This window comes from Physella acuta, unplaced genomic scaffold, assembly GCF_028476545.2.
Source record: "Physella acuta isolate Inbredline_101_S28 unplaced genomic scaffold, ASM2847654v3 ptg000689l, whole genome shotgun sequence".
Lineage (NCBI taxonomy): Eukaryota > Metazoa > Mollusca > Gastropoda > Physidae > Physella > Physella acuta.
The window spans coordinates 372978-396081 of record NW_026732208.1 but is presented as its reverse complement, the minus strand read 5'-3'; the positions used below and the strand labels follow the sequence as shown (position 1 = coordinate 396081).

The 23104-nt window shown below is 39.6% G+C and overlaps 3 protein-coding genes across 3 annotated transcripts; 1 reads left to right on the top strand and 2 right to left on the bottom strand.

Moving 5' to 3' along the window:
* Nucleotides 1–580: 580 nt before the first annotated feature.
* Nucleotides 581–1227, bottom strand: LOC131949330 (uncharacterized). Its single transcript, XM_059311170.1, has 2 exons — nucleotides 1192–1227; nucleotides 581–1102 (listed from the first exon to the last, which is right to left on the bottom strand). Exons 1-2 carry the CDS (start codon nucleotides 1225–1227, stop codon nucleotides 581–583), a joined length of 558 nt encoding a protein of 185 aa, XP_059167153.1.
* LOC131949335 (uncharacterized) lies at nucleotides 1118–10652 on the bottom strand. The gene is made up of 3 exons (XM_059311176.1): nucleotides 10575–10652; nucleotides 5180–5340; nucleotides 1118–1452 (listed from the first exon to the last, which is right to left on the bottom strand). Exons 1-3 carry the CDS (start codon nucleotides 10600–10602, stop codon nucleotides 1252–1254), a joined length of 390 nt encoding a protein of 129 aa, XP_059167159.1. The 5' UTR covers nucleotides 10603–10652; the 3' UTR covers nucleotides 1118–1251.
* An 8344-nt stretch (nucleotides 10653–18996) lies between these two features.
* Nucleotides 18997–22854, top strand: LOC131949340 (coiled-coil domain-containing protein 115-like). Its single transcript, XM_059311182.1, has 3 exons — nucleotides 18997–19127; nucleotides 20831–20936; nucleotides 21853–22854. The coding sequence occupies exons 2-3, from the start codon at nucleotides 20844–20846 to the stop codon at nucleotides 22411–22413; spliced, it is 654 nt and encodes a 217-aa protein (XP_059167165.1). The 5' UTR covers nucleotides 18997–19127; nucleotides 20831–20843; the 3' UTR covers nucleotides 22414–22854.
* The last annotated feature ends 250 nt before the right edge of the window (nucleotides 22855–23104 follow it).

The following is a 23104-nucleotide window of genomic DNA, read 5'->3' as shown; positions in this document are numbered from 1 at the left end:
GTCATTTGTGGATGTGTGAGTAGAGAAGTCTGTAACTGGGTGATGTGTGGGTAGAGAAGTCTGTCATGTGTGGATGTGTGGGTAGAGAAGTCTGTCATTTGTGGATGTGTGGGTAGAGAAGTCTGTCATTTGTGGATGTGTGGGTAGAGAAGTCTGTCATTTGTGGATGTGTGGGTAGAGAAGTCTGTCATTTGTGGATGTGTGGGTAGAGAAGTCTGTCATTTGTGGATGTGTGGGTAGAGAAGTCTGTCATTTGTGGATGTGTGGGTAGATTAGTCTGTCATTTGTGGATGTGTGGGTAGAGAAGTCTGTCATTTGTGGATGTGTGGGTAGAGAAGTCTGTCATTTATGGATGTGTGGATGTGTGGGTAGAGAAGTCTGTGACTGGGTGGATGTGTGGGTAGAGAAGTCTGTCATTTGTGGATGTGTGGGTAGAGAAGTCTGTCATTTGTCGACGTCCAACATTTTTGGCGAGTTTTTGTTTTTGTATTAGACCATTTAAAAATAAATTCGAGTAGCTTTATTAGTCGCAGCCTCGTAATGTGATGTGTTCTATAGCAACCATCTATCCGCCAGTAAACTAAGGGCGTTGGACTTGCTGTACCCTTTTCTTGTACAACTGTATTCGCTTGTCTTGACGACCTACGACCATTAACCACAGCGCCAAACAACAAACATAAGACTCAACATAAGACTCAACATAAGACTCAACATAAGACTCAACATAAGACTCAACATAAGACTCAACATAAGACTCAACATAAGACTCAACATAAGACTCAACATAAGACTCAACATAAGACTCAACATAAGACTCAACATAAGACTCAACATAAGACTCAACATAAGACTCAACATAAGACTCAACATAAGACTCAACATAAGACTCAACATAAGACTCAACATAAGACTCAACATAAGACTCAACATAAGACTCAACATAAGACTCAACATAAGACTCAACATAAGACTCAACATAAGACTCAACATAAGACTCAACATAAGACTCAACATAAGACTCAACATAAGACTCAACATAAGACTCAACATAAGACTCAACATAAGACTCAACATAAGACTCAACATAAGACTCAACATAAGACTCAACGGAAATATGAAAATAACGTTTTTAATAACTAAATTGCATTTTGGTTTCTGGGTGGCCAATTTTTTGGTCCTTAATAAATAGACTTGACGGCCCATCTTGAGCCGGACTTGCCGGCCCATCTTGAGCCAGACTAGTCGGCCCATCTAGCGATAGCACGTGATGACGCTGAAGATGCACATATTGTAGAGGTTACGTTTTTTACTGGACAGAACCTCCTTCTCTAGCTCCAGCTGCCTGATCTTCTTGGAGATGTTGCCCAGTACAGCTCGCAGGGTCATCAGCTGGGTTTCGATTTCATTGTTTATTTCCGCTGCGGTCAGTTTGGTGACGTCATCCTTCATTACCTGTTAATGAAAACAGTTGTGGGTTTGAAAATAATCGTTGTGTCAGTATAATTTTTATGTAAATATAATCGTTGTGTCAGCAAAATCATTGTGTCTACATAATCGTTGTGTTAGTATAATCATTATGTAAATATAATTGTCTCAATACATTTATGTCAATAATCATTGTCTCAATATAGTCATGTCAATAATTATCGTCTCAATATATTTATGTCAATAATCATCCTATAATGAACGGTTAGGTCGGATGATGGAGTTCACAACTGCTAATCTGAAAGTCACGAGTTCGAATCCCGAGCTCGAATCTGTAGGACGTCCATGAGAACACCCAGCCGTAATGGGTACCTGACCTGGCTGGTCTAGTGCTGACTGCATTATTCACATGTATGTCGTGCTGGTCATTGAAATAGATGAACTCTACTTCATCTGCTACGTGTGTCTTGAGTACGAGCGTGAATATGTGGGGATAAATCATCGGATGAAATAACAATTAGGTTTTGTCATTAACTTAATTCTCACGGCTCAATTATTTTGTCTTTCCATTCCACATTCCCTTACCATCATTCCATACCCGCCTAAGAAGCGACCCCACCCCCCGTCCACATCAGACAACCCTACCCCAAACGTTATTCTCGTCGTCCTCTTGTTATCAACTGTATAGAGACTATAGATGATGGGGCCAATGTGTTCGTGACGGCATTGTTACGATGTCTCGTGTTTATTTTAGTTACGATTGTATTCAATATTTCAATCAAGCTAATTAGCTCAGACCATCTTTGGTTACCATTGTTTTTTTAACTAGATTTAATTTACTGTTCACCATTATCCCAACTTCACTAAGTAGATTTCGTTTCTTCTCCAATCAATATTTTAACTACTATTAAACATAAAAAGCTTAGCGTTAATGTTTAAGGGCTTTTTTGTGTTTAATGTTTACCAAGAAAGAAAAAAAACTGTAGACAGAGATTTTTTGGGATAACTTTTGTTCCTAAATTTAAAAAATTGCATAAAAAACGTTTTAATAACAAGCTTTTATGTAATAATGCACTAAATATGAGAAAATGAATGATTTTCTTTAGATATGTAATAATACACTACTATTTAAATAACTATAAAGAAAAGTGTGGGTCACAGTATTTTCTATTGCAGGGGTTCCCAATCCTGTGCCTTGGCGCCCGCTGAACGATACGTATGTGCCCGCCTCTCACTAATCGACAGAGGCAGAATTTTTTTCATAAACATTATTTTAAAATATTATTTATTTTTATTTATTTGTTACAGTTTTTTTTTTTTGACTGCCTAGGTTTATTGAATATGTTCGATACTTGTCCCAATTTGCCTAGCGGCGAGCCAGACTGCACTATTTACGTTTTGTAAATACATTTCTCTGTGTGTATGCAATTTGAAAAACAATGCCAAATAATTGTATTATTTTGAAACATTTTTGTTTATTATTTATTAATACATTATGACTATAAGAAAATAAGAAAATAAATTATGGGAAAATGACAAGTTATGGAAGGAATTTGTCGATTTAAAATACGTGGTGCCCGACACCCTACCGATATTATAGAATGTGCTCTAGAGTAACAATAGGTTGGGAACCCCTGGTCTATTGGATACCTTTACTAATATTCAATCTCCACTTCACATGTAACTATGAGTTCAATCTCCACTTTATATATTAGCGTCAGTCCAATCTCCACTTTATATCTACATTCTCTACATTATATGTAGCTGTTAGTCCTACCTATTTATACCAGGTCCAAGTTTTTAATAAATCGACACATTATTGTCTATAAAGGCTTGGTTAACTAGTTGATACATCGACTCTATACCAGCCAAATAAAGAAGGTTTTGGCCGAAGAGTTAATGGCCAGTTACCAGTAAAAGCATCAACAACCCACCCACCCCCACTCTCTCCCCACATGTTTTGGCGATGGTTTCTACCGGATTACTCCTTTACCACAAAGAAAAGAGATGTTGCACACATATAAATGAGTTTTAACAGTGCTTACAGTGACGTGCTCCTAGTATTCTTAAAACGTGTATGTTCTGTAATGGGGCAGATCAGACATTTGTACATGATTGCTGTTGATTTGTTCTACGCCTATTGTACCACAGCAGATCAAAGACTGATACACGTTTCATGTAGATATTTTCTATACCCGGCGTATCACAGAGAAATAAATACAGTTGAGCCTGAAGTGGTCGTCTCTTTTGTCCAGTATAATACAAGTCGGATGTTTGTAGGAGTTTTTACACAACAAAAAACATATGACAAGGATTTCTATTTATAAACGTGTAATAATTATCATTAGTTATAAATTCAATTCAGTTTTGTCAATACCAATGTAATATTAGCGACCAGTTTCAAGTATTTTTAAGACACTTTTCCCAAACAAATCAAATATCCGTAAGGAAATGTATGTTTTTACATCAACCATTTTTCGTCGCAACATCCCATCTAAAACTATTGCCACAACCATTTTTTGTCGCAATATCTCATCTAAAACTGTTGCCACAACCATTTTTTGTCGCAACATCCCATCTAAAACTAATGCCACAATTATTTTTCGTCGCAACATCCCACCTAAAACTATTGCCACAATTATTTTTCGTCGCAACATCCCACCTAAAACTATTGCCACAATTATTTTTCGTCGCAACATCCCACCTAAAACTATTGCCACAATTATTTTTCGTCGCAACATCCCATCTAAAACTAATGCCACAACCATTTTTCGTCGCAACATCCCATCTAAAACTATTGCCACAACCATTTTTTGTCGCAATATCTCATCTAAAACTGTTGCCACAACCATTTTTTGTCGCAACATCCCATCTAAAACTAATGCCACAATTATTTTTCGTCGCAACATCCCACCTAAAACTATTGCCACAATTTTTTTTCGTCGCAACATCCCACCTAAAACTATTGCCACAATTATTTTTCGTCGCAACATCCCACCTAAAACTATTGCCACAATTATTTTTCGTCGCAACATCCCATCTAAAACTAATGCCACAATTATTTTTCGTCGCAACATCCCACCTAAAACTATTGCCACAATTATTTTTCGTCGCAACATCCCATCTAAAACTAATGCCACAACCATTTTTTCATCGCAATATCCCACCTAAAACTAATGCCACAACCATTTTTTCATCGCAATATCCCATCTAAAACTAATGCCACAACCATTTTTTCATCGCAATATCCCACCTAAAACTAATGCCACAACCATTTTTTCATCGCAATATCCCACCTAAAACTAATGCCACAACCATTTTTCATCGCAACATCCCATCTAAAACTAATTTAGGACCAAAAGGGTTGGACATTTGAATGTTCGGTCAGACATAATATCACGTAATTTGTCCTGGGTAATATGTTTTTAACATGTAATCTGACGACGCAAATCTGTTTATAACCTGATGAAATGCGAGTTTGCTCTGGGTAGTTTAAATATTCTATAATGTATAACCTATCATGAGTAATATATGCAGCCTATAACGTAATTAATATTTATTATTTATCCAAGCTTTTGCATAATGAGTTGCTGTTTCAACTCAGAATTAAATGCACAATGCTTTACTTTTTTAAAAAGAAATTAAAAATATCAAAGACAGTTATCTGTAAAACTGTCTTTCATTCTATTAACTGTGCAACATAGATTTGTCTACAGAACACAGATCACAGGTTTGACCTGAACTAATATCTGACCTTTTGTGTGGAGATGTCCGAGTCTGCCAATGTCCTCACTGCCAGCGTGCAGACTATCAAAACCGCCAAGAATTTTCCTTGCTTTTGGTATTTCGTTGGTATCGAGAAAGTCATCTTTAAACTATCTTCTAAACTGTTTCTTTGGTAAATATAAAGGAAATCTGAAAGACAATTAGGTGAATTAATTTCTATTAGTTTATAAAGCACGTGATCCCGTCATAAATACCACTCTGTCTCCATTAGTCAATTAGCAAATGTCACCGTCCAATTACTCTGGTCTACTGACGTCTTCAGATTCAGCGGCGGTCCTCAAACAATGGTGTCTCGCGTCACGCTATTAATAGACCTTTAAATGTCGGTCATCGCTTCCATTAATGTAGGTACAGCTGGTTTAAATCTCCATGTTTTATCCATGTAATCTAAGATAGTATTAAAGCTCCAAACACCGAATAGATCAAACAATAACCTATCATTATAGAAAATCTATTTTTAAAACAAATCAATATTTTTAAGAAGGTAAGTAATATAACTACTTTTTGAACACTTTTACTTTCTCGAATACGAAGTATACAGAAAGTATTGTAATCGTGCAAAAAAAAAAGATAATTTTGCAAATCTTGACGTTTTACACCTCCCTGAGTAGGAAAAACATAGTTTTGCAATCTTGTCCGTATGTCTGTGTGTGTGTGTGTGTGTGTATGTGTGTCTGTGAACACGATAACTTGAGTACCGTTACAGCTGGGTTGATGAAATTTCACATATAAGTATTATATCAAATGTGTAGTTTTGTATCAACTTTTTAGTGATTTCCGGTAACCGGAATTGGAACTTAATCTACTTTCAATTTTTCAAAAGTCAAAGTCTATAACTTGAGTACTGTTTCAGAAAGATTAATGAAATTTCACAAATATGTAAAAGATCAATTCTCTGCCTTCTATAAAATTTTGAGTAATTTCTGTTGACCGGAAGTAGTAATTTACGCTTTTTCAGATTTCTAAAAAAAAACGCATTTGAATTTATAAAGTACTAATAATATTCCGCACTATTATACACATATTCTTTGCCGTTTACTTAGTGTGCAATTCTTTTCCACGAGATTCTATTCTATTTTAAAAAGTTAAATTAATTAAAAATGTATTAAAAATCATGTCTATATCCCGAGTTTCCATCCCACGTAGTGCTATATAAGAATATTCGAGAAAGTTTAGGGGAGATCACTCCCGGTTTATTTAAAAGGCACTCAAAAAACACCTTAAACCCCTCTTGTCCTCCATAAACCCCCATTGCCAGTAAGTTGTGAACCGCTGCTTACAGAAATAAATGACGTAGTCCGCGCTACTGTGGGCTTTCATCTCATTTGACCAATGCAACCACCTGACTTATACACCCACACATACAGTACCAACGCTTAATGACATTCTTCAATTTCAGAAACATTTTCAAAAAAGCAATACTAAAAAAAAAAGTCAAGAAAATCTTCGAGTAAGTTAATGAAAGTAGCTGAACAGGTCAAATATTGATCACAGGACTTTGGCATCAACTTGTCACAATACAATGGTCAAGTCAGGACCCATCAGACATCTGGTCAGTGACAGCTAGGGTCACCATCTGGTCAGTGACAGCTAGAGTCACCAAATAACACCATCTGGTCAGTGACAGCTAGGGTCACCATTTGGTCAGTGACAGCTAGGGTCACCATTTGGTCAGTGACAGCTAGAGTCACCATCTGGTCAGTGACAGCTAGAGTCACCAAATAACACCATCAGGTCAGTGACAGCTAGGGTCACCATTTGGTTAGTGACAGCTAGGGTCACCATTTGGTCAGTGACAGCTAGGGTCACCATTTGGTCAGTGACAGCTAGGGTCACCATTTGGTCAAAGACAGCTAGGGTCACCAAATAACACCATCAGGTCAGTGACAGCTAGGGTCACCATTTGGTCAGTGACAGCTAGGGTCACCATTTGGTCAGTGACAGCTAGAGTCACCATCTGGTCAGTGACAGCTAGAGTCACCAAATAACACCATCAGGTCAGTGACAGCTAGGGTCACCATCTGGTCAGTGACAGCTAGGGTCACCATCTGGTCAGTGACAGCTAGGGTCACCATCTGATCAGTGACAGCTAGGGTCACCATCTGGTCAGTGACAGCTAGGGTCACCATCTGGTCAGTGACAGCTAGGGTCACCATCTGGTCAGTGACTGCTAGGGTCACCAAATAACACCATCTGGTCAGTGACAGCTAGAGTCACCATCTGGTCAGTGACAGCTAGGGTCACCATCTGGTCAGTGACAGCTAGGGTCACCATCTGGTCAGTGACAGCTAGGGTCACCATCTGGTCAGTGACAGCTAGGGTAACCAAATAACACCATCTGGTCAGTGACAGCTAGGGTCACCATCTGGTCAGTGACAGCTAGGGTCACCATCTGGTCAGTGACAGCTAGGGTCACCATTTGGTCAGTGACAGCTAGGGTCACCATCTGGTCAGTGACAGCTAGGGTCACCATCTGGTCAGTGACAGCTAGGGTCACCAAATAACACCATCTGGTCAGTGACAGCTAGGGTCACCATCTGGTCAGTGACAGCTAGGGTCACCATCTGGTCAGTGACAGCTAGGGTCACCATCTGGTCAGTGACAGCTAGGGTCACCATCTGGTCAGTGACAGCTAGGGTCACCATCTGGTCAGTGACAGCTAGGGTCACCATCTGGTCAGTGACAGCTAGGGTCACCATCTGGTCAGTGACAGCTAGGGTCACCATCTGGTCAGTGACAGCTAGGGTCACCATTTGGTCAGTGACAACTAGGGTCACCATCTGGTCAGTGACAGCTAGGGTCACCATCTGGTCAGTGACAGCTAGGGTCACCAAATAACACCATCTGGTCCGTGACAGCTAGGGTCACCATCTGGTCAGTGACAGCTAGGGTCACCATCTGGTCAGTGACAGCTAGGGTCACCATCTGGTCAGTGACAGCTAGGGTCACCATTTGGTCAGTGACAGCTAGGGTCACCATCTGGTCAGTGACAGCTAGGGTCACCATCTGGTCAGTGACAGCTAGGGTCACCAAATAACACCATCTGGTCAGTGACAGCTAGGGTCACCATCTGGTCAATGACAGCTAGGGTCACCATCTGGTCAGTGACAGCTAGGGTCACCATCTGGTCAGTGACAGCTAGGGTCACCATCTGGTCAGTGACAGCTAGGGTCACCATCTGGTCAGTGACAGCTAGGGTCACCATCTGGTCAGTGACAGCTAGGGTCACCATCTGGTCAGTGACAGCTAGGGTCACCATCTGGTCAGTGACAGCTAGGGTCACCATCTGGTCAGTGACAGCTAGGGTCACCATTTGGTCAGTGACAACTAGGGTCACCATCTGGTCAGTGACAGCTAGGGTCACCATCTGGTCAGTGACAGCTAGGGTCACCAAATAACACCATCTGGTCCGTGACAGCTAGGGTCACCATCTGGTCAGTGACAGCTAGGGTCACCATCTGGTCAGTGACAGCTAGGGTCACCATCTGGTCAGTGACAGCTAGGGTCACCATTTGGTCAGTGACAGCTAGGGTCACCATCTGGTCAGTGACAGCTAGGGTCACCATCTGGTCAGTGACAGCTAGGGTCACCAAATAACACCATCTGGTCAGTGACAGCTAGGGTCACCATCTGGTCAATGACAGCTAGGGTCACCATCTGGTCAGTGACAGCTAGGGTCACCATCTGGTCAGTGACAGCTAGGGTCACCATCTGGTCAGTGACAGCTAGGGTCACCATCTGGTCAGTGACAGCTAGGGTCACCATTTGGTCAGTGACAGCTAGGGTCACCATCTGGTCAGTGACAGCTAGGGTCACCATCTGGTCAGTGACAGCTAGGGTCACCAAATAACACCATCTGGTCAGTGACAGCTAGGGTCACCATCTGGTCAGTGACAGCTAGGGTCACCATCTGGTCAGTGACAGCTAGGGTCACCATCTGGTCAGTGACAGCTAGGGTCACCATTTGGTCAGTGACAGCTAGGGTCACCATCTGGTCAGTGACAGCTAGGGTCACCATCTGGTCAGTGACAGCTGGGTCACCATCTGGTCAGTGACAGCTAGGGTCACCAAATAACACCATCTGGTCAGTGACAGCTAGGGTCACCATCTGGTCAATGACAGCTAGGGTCACCATCTGGTCAGTGACAGCTAGGGTCACCATCTGGTCAGTGACAGCTAGGGTCACCATCTGGTCAGTGACAGCTAGGGTCACCATCTGGTCAGTGACAGCTAGGGTCACCAAATAACACCATCTGGTCAGTGACAGCTAGGTTCACCATCTGGTCAGTGACAGCTAGGGTCACCATTTGGTCAGTGACAGCTAGGGTCACCATCTGGTCAGTGACAGCTAGGGTCACCATTTGGTTAGTGACAGCTAGGGTCACCATCTGGTCAGTGACAGCTAGGGTCACCATTTGGTCAGTGACAGCTAGGGTCACCATTTGGTCAGTGACAGCTAGGGTCACCAAATAACACCATCAGGTCAGTGACAGCTAGGGTCACCATAGTGACAGCTAGGGTCACCATCTGGTCAGTGACAGCTAGGGTCACCAAATAACACCATCAGGTCAGTGACAGCTAGGGTCACCATCTGGTCAGTGACAGCTAGGGTCACCATCAGGTCAGTGCCAGCTAGAGTCACCATCAGGTCAGTGCCAGCTAGAGTCACCATAGTGACAGCTAGGCTGTGGACCCACCAGATCAACCAGTTATCACAGAACGTCACCATCCAGCAGTTTGGAGGCAACAGTTGAGTTTGCCACCAAACGAAACACCAGAGAACCAAAAGTTTGCTCGAGTGTGTTTGGCAAGCAATACAACATTCAGTGCTGGATGACACCCGTGTGACGTCAACAGAAAAATTATCGACATTTTGTCGAGACATCTGTAACTTCATGAATTATTTTAGCAAGTACTGATAGATCAGACAAGATAAAGGAAAAATGGAAAAAGTACAAAAGCTCTAGCCTACTTTATTTTAAAGTTTATGTTTTTATAACTAGAGAGTTGAGGATTCGCTCCACTGAAGGTTCTGGCGGTAATTTTGTGAGCGGCCGGAACTTTTCGGGCCGCATCCCTTAAATCTATTTAAATTTCGGTAGCAGAATAATTTTATATTATTTTATAAGAGTATAGCACAGCTTGACCAACTCATGACCCAGACAGGAAAACAATTTGGTGGACCGTAAACAGCTGCAGATCATTTGTGAAAAATCCCCAAATCCACTGAAGGTTTTTATTTCGAGCAGTCTACACGTTTGCTTAACGGAATAAAGTCCATGTTTTGTAAATAAGTATTCGGGTTTAAAATGTCTTACCTTGACTGAGTTAGTAAAGAAATGTTAACTGTAGTGGGACCTTACCTGGCACGAGGTTCGCTCTGTGGACCATCTAACGACTGGGATATTTATATGGATGCTTCCATTGATCGTCTCATTCTGACGTCATCACTTAATGAACAACTGGAACTTTTTTTTCTCACGTCGTCATCACCCACGTGACAACACAAGCATGGAGGTGGTTCCCACACATGGCAGATATTGGTCACCACACATGGCAGATATTGGTCACCACACATGGCAGATATTAGTTCCCACACATGGCAGATAATAGTTCCCACACATGGCAGATATTGGTCACCACACATGGCAGATATTGGTCACCACACATGGCAGATATTAGTTCCCACACATGGCAGATATTAGTTCCCACACATGACAGATATTAGTCACCACACATGGCAGATATTGGTCACCACACATGGCAGATATTAGTCACCTCACACGGCAGATATTGGTTCCCACACATGGCAGATATTGGTTCCCACACATGGCAGATATTAGTCACCACACATGGCAGATATTAGTCACCACACATGGCAGATATTAGTCACCACACATGGCACACATGGCAGATATTAGTCACCACACATGGCAGATATTAGTCACCACACATGGCAGATATTAACCCCCACACATGGCAGATATTAGTCACCACACATGGCAGATATTAGTCACCACACATGGCACACATGGCAGATATTAGTCACCACACATGGCAGATATTAGTCACCACACAAGGCAGATATTAGTCACCACACATGGCAGATATTAGTTACCACACATGGCAGATATTAGTCACCACACATGGCAGATATTAGTTCCCACACATGGCAGATATTAGTTCCCACACATGGCAGATATTAGTCACCACACATGGCAGATATTAGTTACCACACATGGCAGATATTAGTTCCCACACATGGCAGATATTAGTTCCCACACATGGCAGATATTAGTTCCCACACATGGCAGATATATGTTCCCACACATGGCAGATATTAGTCACCACACATGGCAGATATTAGTCACCTCACATGGCACACATGGCAGATATTAGTTCCCACACATGACAGATATTAGTCACCACACATGGCAGATATTAGTCACCACACATGACAGATATTAACCCCCACACATGACAGATATTAGTCACCACACATGGCAGATATTAGTTCCCACACATGGCAGATATTAACCCCCACACATGACAGATATTAGTCACCACACATGGCAGATATTAGTCACCACACATGGCAGATATTAGTTCCCACACATGGCAGATATTAGTTCCCACACATGACAGATATTAGTCACCACACATGACAGATATTAACCCCCACACATGACAGATATTAGTCACCACACATGGCAGATATTAGTTCCCACACATGGCAGATATTAACCCCCACACATGACAGATATTAGTCACCACACATGGCAGATATTAGTCACCACACATGGCAGATAATAGTTCCCACACATGGCAGATATTAGTTCCCACACATGGCAGATATTAGTCACCACACATGGCAGATATTAACCCCCACACATGACAGATATTAGCCACCACACATGGCAGATATTAGTTCCCACACATGGCAGATATTAGTTCCCACACATGGCAGATATTAGTTCCCACACATGGCAGATATTAACCCACACACATGACAGATATTAGTCACCACACATGGCAGATATTAGTCACCACACATGGCAGATATTAGCCACCACACATGGCAGATATTAGTCACCACACATGGCAGATATTAGTCACCACACATGGCAGATATTAGTCACCACACATGGCAGATATTAGTCATCACACATGACAGATATTAACCCCCACACATGACAGATATTAGTCACCACACATGGCAGATATTAGTCACCACACATGGCAGATATTAGTCACCACACATGGCAGATATTAGTCACCACACATGGCAGATATTAGTCACCACACATGGCAGATATTAGTCACCACACATGGCAGATATTAACCCCAACACATGGCAGATATTAGTCACCACACATGGCAGATATTAACCCTTTCAGATGACAGACATTAACCCCCACACATGGCAACTATTTTAACCCCCACACACGGCAACTATTTTAACCCCCACACACGGCAACTATTTTAACCCCACAGGTGGCAACTATTTTAACCCCCACATATGGCAACTATTTTAACCCCCACACACGGCAACTATTTTAACCCCACAGGTGGCAACTATTTTAACCCCCACACACGGCAACTATTTTAACTTCCACACACGGCAACTATTTTAACCCCACAGGTGGCAACTATTTTAACCCCACAGGTGGCAACTATTTTAACCCCACAGGTGGCAACTATTTTAACCCCACAGATGGCAACTATTTTAACCCCACAGGTGGCAACTATTTTAACCCCACAGGTGGCAACTATTTTAACCCCCCCCCCCCCCCACACACACACACGGCAACTATATTTAACCGCCACAGATGGCAACTATTTTAACTCCCACACACGGCAACTATTTTAACCCCCACACACGGCAACTATTTTAACCCCTACAGATGGCAACTATTTTAACTCCCACACACGGCAACTATTTTAACCCCCACACACGGCAACTATTTTAACCCCCACACACGGCAACTATTTTAACCCCCACACACGGAAACTATTTTAACCCCCACACACGGCAACTATTTTAACTCCCACACACGGCAACTATTTTAACCCCCACACACGGCAACTATTTTAACCCCCACACATGGCAACTATTTTAACCCCTACAGATGGCAACTATTTTAACTCCTACAGATGGCAACTATTTTAACTCCCACACACGGCAACTATTTTAACCTCACAGATGGCAACTATTTTAACCCCCCCCCCCCAACACACACACACGGCAACTATATTTAACCGCCATAGATGGCAACTATTTTAACTCCCACACATGGCAACTATTTTAACCCCCACACACGGCAACTATTTTAACCCCCACACATGGCAGCTATTTTAACCTCACAGGTGGCAACTATTTTAACCTCACAGATGGCAACTATTTTAACCTCACAGATGGCAGCTATTTTAACCTCACAGATGGCAACTATTTTAACCTCACAGATGGCAACTATTTTAACCCCCACAGGTGGCAACTATTTTAACCCCCACACACGGCAGCTATTTTAACCTCACAGATGGCAGCTATTTTAACCTCACAGATGGCAACTATTTTAACCTCACAGATGGCAACTATTTTAACCTCACAGATGGCAACTATTTTAACCCCCACATATGGCAGCTATTTTAACCTCACAGATGGCAACTATTTTAACCCCCACATATGGCAGCTATTTTAACCTCACAGATGGCAGCTATTTTAACCTCACAGATGGCAGCTATTTTAACCTCACAGATGGCAACTATTTTAACCCCCACATATGGCAGCTATTTTAACCTCACAGATGGCAGCTATTTTAACCTCACAGATGGCAGCTATTTTAACCTCACAGATGGCAACTATTTTAACCCCCACATATGGCAGCTATTTTAACCTCACAGATGGCAACTATGTTAACCTCACAGATGGCAACTATTTTAACCCCCACATATGGCAGCTATTTTAACCCCCACACACGGCAGCTATTTTAACCTCACAGATGGCAGCTATTTTAACACCCCACACATGGCAGTCCATGGGCCCGTGGCATCAAGGGAGAGGCCGCCATGTTTCAGAGCATCCCAGGCTTCAATTTGGATCTTTAATTTATGGTCGACATGTTTAAAAATGGTGTCGTCCTAGTGACATGTACGTTTCATTTGTTAACTGGGGGAGTTAGTTCAAACTAGTGGTTTAAATTGGACGTTCTCAAGCAGATCGCCACATTTACATTATAACGGGGTATTTTTTAAGGAATTTTCCAAATTTCTTTTTATAGATTTAGATGTTGTGTATGTTTACAGATTTATGATAAGCAGAAATGTATTATTATAAAGTCAAATTTGAACGTAATTATTTATTATATTTCTTCGAGGGTGTTTCCGAAATAGTGCGTGCTGAATCGTGTCTCTTGGAGTATGCAATGAGAAATGTACTGGGTGACTTGTTCAGATCGTAGGATTTATCACAGTTATCGTGTTTATAGCGTCTGTCACAATTTTCGCTTGTATATGATCTGTCACATCGCGTTTATAGAATCTGTCACGTTTATCCTGTTTATAGGATATGTCAGATTTTACGTGTTTATAAAGACTGTCACAATTATTGTCTTTTTAAGGTCAATCACATTTATCGTGTTTATAGGGCCTGTTACAATTATTGTGTTTATAGGACCTGTTACAATTATCGTGTTCATAATATTTGCCACAATTATCGTGTTTATAGTGTCTGTAACAACTATCGTGTATATAAGGCATGCCACAATTATCGTGTTTATAGTGCCACAATTATCGTGTATATAAGGCATGTCACAAATTTCGTGTTTATAATACCTGTCACAATTATCGTGAGTATAGGTTTTCCCACAACCTTATGTGGGCTATTAACACTCACATTGCAGCGCCAAGTGACAACCCTGCTCGGGAACTTCAGCATCTAATGTGCGTGCTCCCGAAAGACATGCTCAAACAGGAAATTTTTAAAATACAGATTTGAAAGTGGGTTTTGTTGTTTTAATTGATGTATTCATTAACATGGCTTAATTTAAAGAAACGATCATTTATTGCTCATTAATTTAAAACAACATTCACTGCTGTCTATCGTTGACATGCTAGAAATAATGTTTGACATGAAATTGCATAAAATCACGATTTAATATAATTGTGTGACTGTAATGTGTCATGTGACTTTATTGTGACATCACTCGGCAGCTCGCACGGAAGCGTGCTGGTGGGGGGTTATTTATAGCAACAAATAACGCGTGGTGCTGGGGAACTGGAATCAACGTTTTCATCTTCTCAAAGATGTGGACGTTTTAGTTTTTCAGACCCAACTTTAGATTTTATAGGGGGGCGGGGAGGTTCATTTAAATTTTATGCGGCTAGCGGATGCGGGCTTGGGACACACTTCAGATTCCACACCCCCCCCCCTCCTCCCCTACCACTCAATTTTCAAACATCATTTTTCAAACGGCTATTTCTTTCTAAACTATTTATATTGAACAGTCTCCATTATGATTCCAGATAGGTATATAAGAATTTAAAATGGGTGTATGCCACCTCACCTCCCCTCCCCTTTTCACACATCGCCGACAAAGTGTGAACCCTTCCGTCCCACTCTGGATTTGACGTCATTTATGGACGTCTCCTGGGGTTAGGAACATGGCGTTTGTGCTTTATTTTAATCCGCAAATTGAATATACTGAGCTTTTCAGACTAAGAAAACCTTTTTAAAAATTAATAAGACTTGTATGTAATATTATTGTTTTGAACCGTGCGTCATTAAAAAAAAAACTGTTTCCTTTATTAAATGCCTGGAAGTCACATCTGTATGTTATTCAATGAGGGGAGAGAACGCTAGAAACTTTTAACTAAAGTTGAGTTATTGGCCTTGTATCGAATCATTGAGTGTTGGGCTCTCGGTGAGGTGGGCGATTGGCTGAGCCAAGAGCTGATTTCCAGGGGCTGGAGGAATGTTAATTGATTCTACAGTTTGGCTCCACCGTCAACAGCAGGGGATGGGCTGGGGGGGGGGGGGGGGGGCATCGAGAACTGGGCGTGCTTGATAACGCCACAAGGTTTGAAGGAGCAATCGGTGGGGGTCAAAGGTCGGAGGAGTAGAAAGCAATGTTGGTGTTGACATAGACCGCTTGTCAATGTGGCTGACACAGAGCCGGCGTTAGGAATACGCGGGGCCTAGGGCCAACCATCTGCGCGGGGCCTTTCCATTATATATATATATATATATATATATATATATATATATATATATATATATATATATATATATATATATATATATATATATATATATGTGTGTGTGTGTGTGTGTGTGTATATATATGTATATTTTATATATATATATATATATATATATATATATATATATATATATATATATATATATATATATATATATATATTATATGTATAAAGGCCTATATAATGTGATGTACACATAATAAAACAAATGTTTTGGAGTTTATATTTATAAGCTAATGTCAAACTTTCCACTATAATAACAGATTTTTATCTCTCCCATGTATTAACCCAATGTTCGTAGTTTTTTTTTTCCTTTGCTAAGATATTAAATCACTTTTGACAGTTATGTAATTCATACCAAATCACTTAAGAAAATTTAATCACGTGCCGAATAATTAGGAAAATAAAGTTTACAATACAGCGAACTCGGCCTGATGTATCAAAACAGAATAGACTTCAAATTTGTTTAGAATTCATACAATATTTTAAAACCAAAAACATTATTGTCTTAATTATTGAACGGGTGAATCCTTAAGGTGACACAACATAACAACAGTTTTAACTTTCTTCCAAAAAATAATAATAAATCACTCTGTTAAATGCCGCCTGATATAGATCCTAAGGCGTCCCCCCCCCCTCGTCGTCCTCCTCCCACCCATCTGCACGGAACTGAATGTTAACTTTGTTATACCAAGACAAGTAGGCCTACATATATAGTTTCTTCCAGGCATTTTTTCGGGGGGGGGGGGCCAAGAAAATCTACCGCCCCTCCCCCCCCCCCCCCCCCGAAAATTGCAAGTGCCCCTCTCCCCTGGAGAAAAAAGTCTGGAAGAAACACTGTACATTTACGACATTATACGACATCTACAACAAGAAAGTCAGGACTAGAGTTCATCAGGTCACCACTAACTGTCTACTACAGACATCCCGTCTGCTCACTAAAAGGACGTCTTCATGGGTCCGCATACAATAGGGTATCTCTTTACGTCGTGGGCTAATTCTCGACCGCCATCTCCAGTCAGCTCAGGTCAAATGCCAGGCGAACGTACCCTACACAAAGGGTAGGTGTGACACTATTTTTGTATCGAATTACGGCCTGTCCCAGTTCAGGTGGGACTCACCAACATCAACTGTGGCCTCAGTTATAACAATCAACAACGTCGGCATTCGACCATTTAGTTTTTCCCAATTGAATTCAGCAACAATTTTTTTAAGTTTACAAACTAATTCAGATAACAATGACATTGCTGAAGCGCGGGGCCCCTTCAAGCGCGGGGCCTATGGCGACCGCCCCGTTCGCCACCCCCTAACGCCGGCTCTGGGCTGACAGTTCATATTGCCAAATAATTACACATAGAATATTTTCAGGATCGGACATGTTGGTAGACTGATGGCGCTCCCATTGACCCAAGACTAAAAGACGCAATGGGTAAAAGGTCAAAGGTTAAAGAGTAAAAAGTGCCAAGAGTTAAGAGCCGCCAAGTAGCAAGATAAGAGCCACCAAGTAACAAGATTAGAGCCACAAAGTAGCAAGATTAGAGCCACCCACCAAGTAGCAAGATTAGAGCCACCCACCAAGTAGCAAGATTAGGGCCACCAAGTAGTAAGATTAGAGCCACCCACCAAGTAGCAAGATTAGAGCCACCCACCAAGTAGCAAGATTAGAGCCACCAAGTAGCAAGATTAGAGCCACCCACCAAGTAGCAAGATTAGAGCCACCCACCAAGTAGCAAGATTAGAGCCACCAAGTAGTAAGATTAGAGCCACCAAGTCACAAGATTAGAGCCACCAAGTAGCAAAATTAGAGCCACCAAGTAGCAAGATTAGAGCCACCAAGTCACAAGATTAGAGCCACCAAGTAGCAAGATTAGAGCCACCAAATAACAAGATTAGAGCCACCCACCAAGTAGCAAGATTAGAGCCACCAAGTAGCAAGGTTAGAGCCACCAAGGTTAAAGATCTACAAGTCAAGAGCTGAGGATTTTGTTCATCATAAAATCATATCTACCGATCTAGATCTAGACCCGCGGCCCTACAGCCCATAGATCTAGATGGTGTTTGCCTGCTCCACAGTTTCCCACTAAGCATAACAGCTGTCTTGATCGTTCCCCATCTTTGGACTACAAACTGTCAAAGGTCTATCATTCTGAGCCTAGGACAGTGTTTTGGTCGTTTTCCTTTGGGCTTTCGTTATATAGATTCTACCACTTTTATTTTCATCTAATTTACAATATTACGAGATCTAATTCTAACCCTCCTTTTCTTGTCGGACCACTATTATTATATATAATATATATGGTATTTTTATATTTCATATAAATTCTAGATCTAATCTGGATTTTTATCATTGTAGTTCTTGATTGGTTCGTAATCTCATCCTGTGTCTGTTCATGTATTTTTAGATTTCTCTAAAAATCACAGATTAAATTCAACTCGAAAGACATTATTTAAAAGACGAATAAAATTTATGATTTTTAAACCAAAAAAATATTAAAATCAAGGGAAACCACTCAATTAAACAGTAAAAATGATCTTGTGACCAGGGTTGTTTTCTAAGTCTGAAACTAAAAACAAGTGAAAATTTCTGTCTCTAGAAGAAGAAAAGTCTATGTCTAGATCTATATTCTAGTAGATCTACTTTATTTATTATATTATTGGTACAGTTATTAGATCTACTTATCATAGAGTTCATTAGTATTAATATAATATATAGATCTAGTATATTAGTATATAGGTAAGACACAACTCCGAGTTTGAACTCGTCAGTGAATTTTACATTTTTATTTAGATCTAGATCTAGATCTAGTAGATGATACTAGATGGACCTGTATTCTAGAATCTAGTAGTTAGTATTAGATCTAGTAGTAGTAGTAGGCTACTGCTGTAGGTAGACTATGTGAAAAATAATCAAGAATTTAGATCTAGTTTTTGCTGGAGTGTCGCACTTCACAATGCTCAAAATACAAATTATAGGCCTACAATTAATTCATAAAGTTTTAAAAATTATATTTGTGTTATAAAATAGGCTGTACTTTTCTATATTTTACTATATAATATAGGCCTATGTATTTATTATTTATTTATGTAGATCTGGTAATCTATCGTTTTAGGTACGTAAAATCGCCCACGACTAGTAATGTGAAAAACAGGTGACTCCTTAAATTTTAATAATTATTTCACATTTTGAGGATTTATGTTTTGAAAAATACAAAAATGTTTCCTTGATTCATTTATGTACCTGTTTTTAAACTATAGAATTAAAACTTTTCAGTAATAAATTAAGACTAGCGATGTTTCAAACAGATGCAACCCTGCTCATTTACAGTTTTACTATAGCAGCCATCTTGTTTAAGTTGTATTTTTATAATTTTATAGCGCGAGATTCAGGGGGAAGCCACTCTATTTTACAAATGGCTGCTGTTTATATAGCAAATCTTGCTCGCAGACACTGCTGTTTAAAGTTAATTTCTGGCCTATATTGATATATTTAGCCATTGATTTAGGTTTATTATCCATTTATCTATAATATTTGACACAAACATATCACAATAATATAGAGCTACTTCTATTAAAGCCTTGACAATGAGGTAACTTTTTCGTACATTAATAGCCGCTGGCGATTTTACGTACCCAAAATGATAGATTACCGTAGATCTAGATCTATGTGTTTTTGTTTTTTTTCATTTCAATAAAATGTAAAAGTAAAAAATAATATAAAAAACAAATTGGTCAAAGTTAAACAGTTAAAATTAAAACAACTAAAAATTGGCATAGTCATAGTCTTAACTAACTTTAACTGACTGAAAAAAAAGATGTGAGCTATTTTCTTTCGGACAGTTAGAACTGACAAAAGTAGACTTGCGCTGCATAAAAATTGCATGTTCGCCAATGGTAGGGGAAATATGGAATGTACTTATTTCCTCTACCAGTGAGTTCAGTTTTTCAGTGTATGAAGGGATAGTGTGGTCTGTACTATCCCTTCATAAACCATCTTTCCTTTCCCTAACAAGTAGCCATCAGAGCTGGGTGGAGTCAGGGGTGTTCTACAGACAAAAACCTTGAATTCGAACTTCAGACTTCTGATTTAGCAGTAGTATGCTCTATTATGTATATTGTTAAGTTTCATTTTCTGATTAATTTTTTCATTAACAAAATTACTTGTGTACAATATGCTTGAGTACTACAAAAGTGAATGTCCCACTGATAATTGATTTTACTAAATCTGTTTTTGCTTTTTATTGGCTTAGTTTTTAATTTGTTCAATAAAAGTTGGGTTCCATAAAAATAGCTGCACTAGTCTTATTCTAAAAATTCACCTGAATGATTTGTATACTATAATTATCCCATTTTATGCTTTCAGTCATCATATTATTATGGAAAATATTTGCTCTCAATTGGATGAAGTAGTTCTGGAAATATTTCAAGTGCTAGAAAATTATTATGAAGCGCAGGAATCACTGACACAGGTATGCCTCAGGAACAGCAAAACTTCTTTGTTGCAATATCTGCACTTTAATCAAAATACCTCTTTAAAAAAAGTACTGCAATCATCTTATATAAGGAGTGTGGAAGGGTGTGTACTTTTAGTTAACAGGATCCATAACATTGAGTGGTTACAGTGGTATCACTCGTAAAAAAAAACCTTGGCAAAAATTAAAGAAATCACTGCCTATATCAGCTGTTTTATGTCAGCTATACTTGCATGTATCTGTAACCTTGGCAACAACACCTGAGAACCTGCTCATTGAGTAAAAAAATTTTACATTTAGTCTTGTAATACTTTTTTTAGCCAAATTTTTCTGGAAATTTTAGTTGCATGAGACTGTTAGTGATCCTATTAAATAAAATATAGGGAATAATTCAAGTGTAGATTTAAAAAAAAGCCTTTGATTTAAATACATACAGTATTTATGTATACACACATACATTGATTAACATACACAAAAGTCACTTAACAACATTTTTTTGGAAACTTCAATGCAATGTTTTTCAAAACCATTACTTATCAGTAACAAATTCATATACAGTGTCATATACATATATTAGAAATCTGTTTTATCTGAAAGTTTAAAGTAATATTTACCCTGTACCCAGCCCCAGAGTATGAGAACTACTGTATGTATGGTACTGTCAAATCTGTATTATCTGATGAGGTAATGAATTTACCTTGATACCCAGTCATAAAGTGTGAGAACCACTTGAGTTTGGTGCTGGTTAATCAGTTGATGAAATCACTTAAAGATAAACATAGTCAGAATCACTCTATAATTTACCGCAATGATAAGAATAAAGTTTCATGGTTGTTGCTTGTTTGCTTTTTAAATTATTTCTTTACATCTTACTTGACAAAGTCTAAAGTTGTTTTGAACATTTTTTGTCCAGGTAATGAAGAGAGGGTTTCTTGGCCTCTCAAGGGCCAGGTGTAACATAGGTGTGAAGCGGGTCTCAAGTGATCAGTTTATCAATGCTGAGCTCACAGCTCAACATGTTGTCCAGATAGACAAGAACTTCCCAGAAGATGAAAATAAATCAGAGCTCTTGTATGAAAAAGATATAGAATCATTGTTTCATTTAACCAAACCATCTGATGGTGGTATAGATGAGATCATTAGGAGGACTGCAGCCATTGAAACCCCCACAAATGTTGAGGGTTTGAGGAAAAGAAATGTTGAAAACACAGAGAATTCTGGGGACAAAAATAAAACTCTGGTTACAGGAGAGGAAAAAGGTGCAACACAAAAAAGTAAAAGTTTTGACCCTCTAAAACTGTTTGGGGTTTTAGTGCCCCAGCCATTACGAACAAGTCAGCAAGATTTTATCCAATCAGTTCAGATCTGTGTTAACTTGGCCAACTTGAAGCATCAGCTGTTACACCTACAGTCTTTGTACAAGCAGCTGCTAGAAGAAAAGAAAAAACAGACTTCATCATCAGAAGAACTTTAGACTTGAAACAGTGAAACTGAGAGGACAAAGTCACATTGCTTCAGTCTTCCAAAAACTTTTCCCATTAATCCTAATCTAAACCAGATCCATCTTAAAATAGTTTAATGTATTCAAGATTAACTTTTTAACTGGTACATTAGATTTGATTGTATATTTAAGTTTAAGTGTACATTTTGAAGCTTCTTAATAAAAATTATTGTCTATTTCTAGTTTTATCTTTTCATACATTTGGACTAAATATTTTTTTTAATCTTTCATTATAATTTAAATATTTATTTAAATACCTTGGAGAGTGTGGTCCAGCTATAGAATGTATGCTTACCTACCCTTATGTCATGAGTTCAGTACTAAACGGGCCCTTGTGTCCAAACTATATAGTGAGATGCACAGGAAGAGGGAGCAAAATTCTTTAGGTAACCCATTGGTCTAGTGGCTGGTAACATGGACAACATTCATCTAGTGGTAACATCGACAACATTGGTTTAGTGGCTGGTAACATGGACAACATTTGTCTAGTGGTAGCATAGACAACATTGGTCTAGTGGCTGGTAACATGGACAACATTTGTCTAGTGGTAACATGGACAACATTGGTTTAGTGGTAACAGACAACATTGGTCTAGTGGCTGGTAACATGGACAACATTTGTTTAGTGGTAACATGGACAACATTGGTTTAGTGGTAACAGACAA

What these genes read in the sequence shown, in the direction of transcription:
- LOC131949330 (XM_059311170.1), bottom strand. Translation starts at nt 1,227, where the DNA reads ATGGGCCGGCAAGTCCGGCTCAAGATGGGCCGTCAA. An exon ending in GGCTCAAGATGGGCCGTCAA is followed by an intron (nt 1,103 to 1,191) that starts GTCTATTTATTA and finishes ATTTCCGTTGAG; the next exon opens with TCTTATGTTGAGTCTTATGT.
- LOC131949335 (XM_059311176.1), bottom strand. Translation starts at nt 10,602, where the DNA reads ATGGTCCACAGAGCGAACCTCGTGCCAG. An exon ending in CAGAGCGAACCTCGTGCCAG is followed by an intron (nt 5,341 to 10,574) that starts GTAAGGTCCCAC and finishes ATTGTCTTTCAG; the next exon opens with ATTTCCTTTATATTTACCAA. An exon ending in CGGACATCTCCACACAAAAG is followed by an intron (nt 1,453 to 5,179) that starts GTCAGATATTAG and finishes TTTCATTAACAG; the next exon opens with GTAATGAAGGATGACGTCAC.
- LOC131949340 (XM_059311182.1), top strand. Translation starts at nt 20,844, where the DNA reads ATGGAAAATATTTGCTCTCAATTGGATGAAGTAGTTCTGGAAATATTT. An exon ending in CGCAGGAATCACTGACACAG is followed by an intron (nt 20,937 to 21,852) that starts GTATGCCTCAGG and finishes TTTTTTGTCCAG; the next exon opens with GTAATGAAGAGAGGGTTTCT.